The 6,482-nt window shown below is 40.9% G+C and overlaps 1 protein-coding gene across 1 annotated transcript in view; it reads right to left on the reverse strand.

Annotated features, from left to right (window-relative positions):
* Positions 1-6,482, reverse strand: part of arhgef28a (Rho guanine nucleotide exchange factor (GEF) 28a) — a 41,135-nt gene that overhangs the window by 30,986 nt on the left and 3,667 nt on the right. The window contains exons 3-4 of the mRNA XM_035667571.1: positions 1,370-1,517; positions 906-1,283 (exon numbers count right to left, since the gene is read on the reverse strand). Coding sequence (XP_035523464.1) covers positions 906-1,283; positions 1,370-1,517 — 526 coding nt within the window. The remainder of the gene's footprint in view (positions 1-905; positions 1,284-1,369; positions 1,518-6,482) is intronic.

A 6,482-nucleotide genomic window follows, 5' to 3' on the forward strand; every position in this document is an offset into this window, starting at 1 on the left:
AAGAGGCTGTGCAGTCAGGTCTCATGTCGAGTTTGAAACCTTCTAAACACCACTATATTAACCTGAAGAACTAATATTGTTTGTTTGATAAAGGGCCAGTTCACACAAATTACAAAAAAAAAACCTAGTGCTATCAAGATATCTGAGATTATGAAATGACAAATAAACATAAACTAAAAAAACGCTTGTGTGGAAATCAGGTAATTTGTTTGAGCAAAAATATGATGATATATCATGAATAACCAATTCTAATATAGGTCATATCTGACCCACTTGTAGTAGCGTGTCGGTTCGAATGACCTATTCATCTAAGGGTTAAAAACATCACTCTGGATGAGTGAGCTCCTTTCTACTGAAGAAATAGTCCCTATGAAAACAGGATGGATCTCTTAAAACCTGGGTAAACTACCTAGAGTAAAGTCACTAAAAATGTGTTTTTGAACTTGGGTGAACCAGCCATTAGGAACATCTCCAGGAAGTACATAACAGCAACAACAGCAAAAAATGTAAAACAGTCTTTTGGAAATTGAAGAGTTGCTTTTTGCCACTCACTCAAGAGTGTTCCTCATATCTGCTGAGCAGAGGGGAATCCCTGATGTTTGACCTCTGTGGTTTTTCTATGTTCCAGGAAGTAGCAGAGCACAACTGTGTGTGGATGAGGCCTCTAGGATTTGTGGCTGAACATCCTTAACTCATCTAGGAGACTGAAATACATCCAAACAGATGCAGACCTCCTGAATGTGCTTTTTTTTGGTCAGACTAGTTTGGTTTTTGAAGTTTCAATGATTCATACAGCACAATCTAGATCTATCTGTGCTTTGGAAGTGTCAGAAAACATTGATGACAGGAAAGGACCTCTGGCAACCTACTAGAGACCACAACACTCCAACTTTCTATTTCATTACCTTCTCTAGGCTGACTGTCAATGTTCTTCCACTGCGGAGGGTAATCCATGTTGGCCATGGCCTGCGTGATCTTCTCATCCAGCTGCCTGAGACCAGCTTCATCACCTGAACTCTGTCTGCGCCGCACATCCTTCTCACCGCAGTCTGACCCTACAGTAGGGAGCTCCTCGTCCGCAGCCTGCGTCCACGTGGAGAACCTATTCAGGACTTCTAGGTAGCTCTGGGGGCCAAGCTGGTCCCTGCTTGCACTCAGGTACTCTGCAGCTTCCTGAGCAACGTCGCTGAGGTATTCAAGAGATACTTCCCCCTTGCATGGCTTGACTTGGTCCTCTGCGCAAAAGTAGGATGTGACAGAGACAACTTCCGCAAGGGCATGGCCTATGGGAGATAAGTCATGATAGGTGGTAGTGAGAAAACGACAGGCCACCAAGAGAAATCTGAGTGAGTGTTGTTGTAGGACATACCGGGAACTGTGAAGCAGAGGGTCAGCCCATCATCTCCTCTTTTTGCTCCCGTCACATGTGTAAGCGTTGAGCCTTGTACAACGACATAAAACTCTGCGTCTTCAGGAGCATTGGTTTCTTGTAACCTTACATGGTCCTCCACTTGTCCCTGAGAGGAGAGAAAGAAAATCAAATATAATTTCTTATACAACACAACCAAAGTATATAATTCACAGACATAGTCATCACTCACAACCAACGTAAAATGCATATCATCATTATGTTGTAACAGCTCCAATTTAAGTGGAAATAAGTAAGAAAATGTATTTTCTTATCCCACTGTAAGGTTCACTGTACGCATTGAACCAGATGGTAGGAGCAAAAATGGGGCGGCGGAAAGAAAAGAAGAAAGACACCAGTCCTTTTCTCACAATGGGAGTGAGCGGCACCCTACTGAGCGTCTACTTCATGATCCACCTTCATAATGAGATTCATTATTTCTGTTACATCACTGACCTTGTTTTTTATTGACCTCATCTAAACTCTGCTTTCTCCTCATCACCCCAAAGACAACTCTGATGAGTGTCTACACTCTACTGAAGACGCAAAGGGCAGGAAAAGCACAAAGATTTTATTGAGAACAAGCTTGTGTTATGTGTACACAAACCCAAACTGCAACTGATGTCTGCAAGAAAATGTCTCTGCAACACTGGAAGAGTGAAAGTAGTGCCTCTTTGTCACTGACAAAACAAAGTAAATGTTTTTCTCCTCAATATCAATATAGATTACCAAAGACGGAAACCACAAGATTTACTTCACCTACCCAGCATTATTTTTCTCCAGAGGCTGACCTTTACAAGAGGGTTAGCTCAGAGTGTATCTTTCAAGTTCAAGAGGGATTGCATACTTAGAGTTCCATGCTTGTGCAATATCCTTATCTTCTGTTTTCTTATGCTCAGCTTAGGGTTTTATCTTATGATTTATGGGGCCATCCTTAATTTAGTCTTATTGTTAATACCTTAGGCTAGGGCATCCATCATGTTAAAATGTATTTTAAGGGCCTGATACTGCGTTTTGTGTCATCTATATCCCCTCTAGAAGCTGTGAGGACACTCAGCAGCACAGCAGTGCTTTGAGCTAAATGCGAACATCACCATGCTTTTATGGTCAAAAAGACAATGCTCGATGATGGTGCCAAAAAAATATCAAATGATTAGCATTATCAAGCTTACTACTATAGCCCCACTCATATTTAATCTAAAATAAACTCATATTGGCTGATAAATTATCCTGGCCAGTTTATAGTTTTTTGTGTGAATCCGTCTAGTAGATGTTGTAATATTTCTCAAGATTAGTGAAAACTTAATGAAAAATCCCAGGATCACCAAAGTCAGTACATCTTCTGGTGACCATGTGGTGGACTGACTGACGACGACTGCCATCTGCAACATAAACAGTAAAACAATTTGCTGAATGCAAGTATAAATAGATTCTTATTCTATATTCCTAATATCCATTGAAGTACATTTAGGATATAGCACGATAGCAAGCTGCCTGTAAAAGGACACAGATAAGAGCTTCATGACGTTACTTTCAAAATGCATCTTGTTAATGTAATTACAGGTGAAAGATTTTCCTACGCAACCTCATAAGAAAAGACCATCTTGTCCCCTGGTTCACCAATCAATAATAAGACAAGCATAATCTCCAATTCTGACTGAGCCTTCAGACTGATATCAGTCTCCCTTTTTTTTATTTGACCCTAAACTCTTGGAGCTTTCAACAGTTTCTACTTGAGTCCAGTCCGTAGTGGTTCAGAGGTAAAAATGCAACTGACCTCTTGTGTTAGTATGACTGCTGTTTGGACTGATAATAGAGGTCTGACTCATGCTGCAGTTTCTCAGCTTGTTGTGTGCACTAAGTGGTTAGCTACAGTAGCACTTAGTGCACACTTACCAGTGTTAATGTTATCGCTGATGGTTTTTCCACCTAACAAAAAGATAAGACGCTGGCCTGTGGTTTCTGCAGCCTTCCTGATTTCTTACGAGGCTGGGTAGACCCAGGGCATCGCTAGTTATTGTACATTTTGTGCCTTTTGAAAGTAGAATTCATTCATTCTATCAAAATGTGACAGAATATCTTTATATTTTCAAAGTAACCATAAAACTTTATTTAACTTTCACCCTGGAGTAACTTTCCTCTGCTAAGTTTTGGATCATAAAATAATTCTTCCTATTGACTGTAGTGTTACAAGATTTATCGGCAACAAGGAGCATCATCTACTCTCTATCTTTTGTGTTTTATTCTTTTGACATTGTCCTTTAGCTATTAGATTTCAATGTCAATGTCAAGACACAGAAACATATGTGAAGACTTATATTTAATATCTTCTGATTTAGTTTTCACTCCTCCAAGGAGGCTGCAGTTCCCGCTTAATTGTCCCAACCTCAGATAATATTGGTTTACACAGGTACAATTTGATCAGACAGAATATACTTGATCCTAACTGTATCTTCTGTGCCTTGGGGAGGAGGAAGGAGGATGGCTGGCTGGTGATAAGACGTCAGACTGATGTGATCTATGGCCTTCTCTACAGGGCTTTACCATGACACAACCTGATCCAGTAACAATGAAATATTCAACACCTTGTGGTTCTACCTCATGCCTCCCATATGGGCAGTTCTCAGATCAGGCAAAATGTGTTAATTACAGAACATAAACATGAGGAGGTTTATTACATATGCAATCGGAGCTTAATAAAGATCTAAAAGGCAATTGTGCTGTGTGGATCACCTTAATATGACATAAGTGGTGGGTATTAATACTTGTTTTCATTAGAACACTAAATCCAAGTATACTCCAGGGACATGATTTTATAATCTCCCCATATTGTTGGCCATTCAGTGGGGAAAAACAACATCAAATCTGCTGCCTGTGGTCTCCAGGAAACCAGCAATCATCAGCTTTAGAGCTCTTTGCCATGATCTCCTGAGTGCGACACGTAGGTGACGTCAGGGGAGCAAGATCACAGCCACTGCGACAACAAAAACAGCTCCAATAACAGTCAGTTCCCTCGGTGAGAGGACAGCCTGACGTCAGCGGGGACAGAGTATTTTTTGTTTTAAATATTAACAGTTAAGAAACTGACCCAAATGACATATTGATGTGTGCTGAAGTCCTCAGAGAAATGACAAAAAAGACTGCTGTTCCAGTCACTATAAATCATTCTAACTCAGTGGTTTGGCTTTGATCAAAAACCAACAGAGGACTGAGAAAAGGCATATGCTTAGATTATTCTACCACCTTTTCACATGCTCAATCAATTTCACAAACACTCAAACAAGCTAATACATCGTTTGCTGAGCGAACCTGAGGAAGCTGCCGGCGAAGTCATTCCAGTGCGTGGTGGATAATTCTGATTTTTTTTACACCAAGAGAAGACTTTTGAAATAACAGTTCAAAGTGAAAATACTTCTAAGTCACACAGTATAACAGTGACATGTAGGGTACATGTATCAGAGCTAAAAGAAAATCAGTGGACCAGAATCTCATTTGAGTCTTGAGGGTGATAGCTAGAACTGTGCTGGAGGCCTTTTCTCATACTCAGCTGAGACACATACCTCTGATTTAATCTGCTGTGCAAATGAGATACTAATAACTAGTCTACAATGCTGTCAGTGGAACTGGAGTGGTGCCACAAACATTTCATTTCAAAGGCTAGGGCTGCCAAGTATTAGGCTCATTGTTACATAATAATAATACCAAGAAGTACCTGAATTTTGAATCATTATTAAGACTCATATTGATGTTTTAGGTCTGCAATATTTGGAAAAGCTGCTCTGATAGAGAGCAGATGTCTATTTGATCTAGTAGAGTACTTTTTCGTCTTCTTTTATGAATGACTGGCTTATCAAACATCAACACAAACAACTGGCCGGTTTTCTGTTGGTTTGACATGTGAAAAGCACACAATCACTGCAGCACTTAAAGGGGGAAGAAAACCATAAACCATAACACAGACATACGCACTAACTCAAACAGCACTGTGATACCAGCAGCTATCAAACCACACTAGCACATGAACAAACATGGTACAACAAGGATAAAGCTTATCTATCTCATTTGTGAACATGACACTGTGCTGTGTTTAAATAATAGCTGCCACAAAGAAAAAAGCCTAAGAGTCTACAGCCATGCTCTGCAGACTCTCAGGCACAGCAGTGCTTAGGACGAAACGCTAATGTCATGCTAACATACTCAAAATAACAGTACCAACAGGTGTAATGTTTACCATGATTATCATCTTTGTTTAGCATGTTAGCATGCTAACATTTGTTAATTAGCCCTGAAACAGCTCAACAGGACACTACAGCTGAGGGAATGTGGTTAGTTCTGCAGGTACTTGGTCATAAACCAAAGTACTGGACAAACTAAAATTTCAACCTGATGATGATGCTAGAGGAAAATTTAAAGTCTTCATAATTCATCCTCTGGGGACCATTAATGTCCGTACAAAATTCCCTGGCAATCCCTGCAATAGTTATTATATAGTCATTTCTGAACCAAAGTAGTTTGCTGACCGATAGGCTGGCAGCCATTACTCTTGGTTGGTGAGCACACAGTCTTCTTGCAGGGGGAGGAATTTTACACACACATATGCACCTGGACGAACAGAATCAATTTGACGTGAAGTCCTACACTGGAGCTCAATAAAACCTCCTCAAACACAGGAACTCCCACACTTTCTGCCTGCAATTCAATGCAACCATTGATCCATTGATCTGGCCTAACAGTATCTGCTATGGTCCTGACACTGTGTTGTATGTGTGGAGGTGCACCAAAACACTTTACTAAGGGTGTTACAATAACAGCCTTTATATGACAGCAGTGTGCCGTGGCTTGCCCACACAAAGCCCAGCATTGAAATCTGGATCTCATTCAGCAGTGAGAGTTGCTCTTGTTGAGCTGTGACCTTAGAGGGTGGAGACACCACTTCCTCTTAGTGGAGAGGTGTATGTGAAAGTGGTAGAGCCCGTAATGATTCACATGCCTGGGTTTTAGACCAGTCCTCAATCAGCCTCTATGAGCGAGTGGAGGTTTTAGAGCCCTCCCGACTCCCCCCCCCCCCCCCCCC

This window comes from Morone saxatilis, unplaced genomic scaffold (assembly GCF_004916995.1).
Source record: "Morone saxatilis isolate NCDOM2014 unplaced genomic scaffold, NCSU_SB_2.0 Contig21, whole genome shotgun sequence".
NCBI classification, from domain to species: domain Eukaryota; kingdom Metazoa; phylum Chordata; class Actinopteri; family Moronidae; genus Morone; species Morone saxatilis.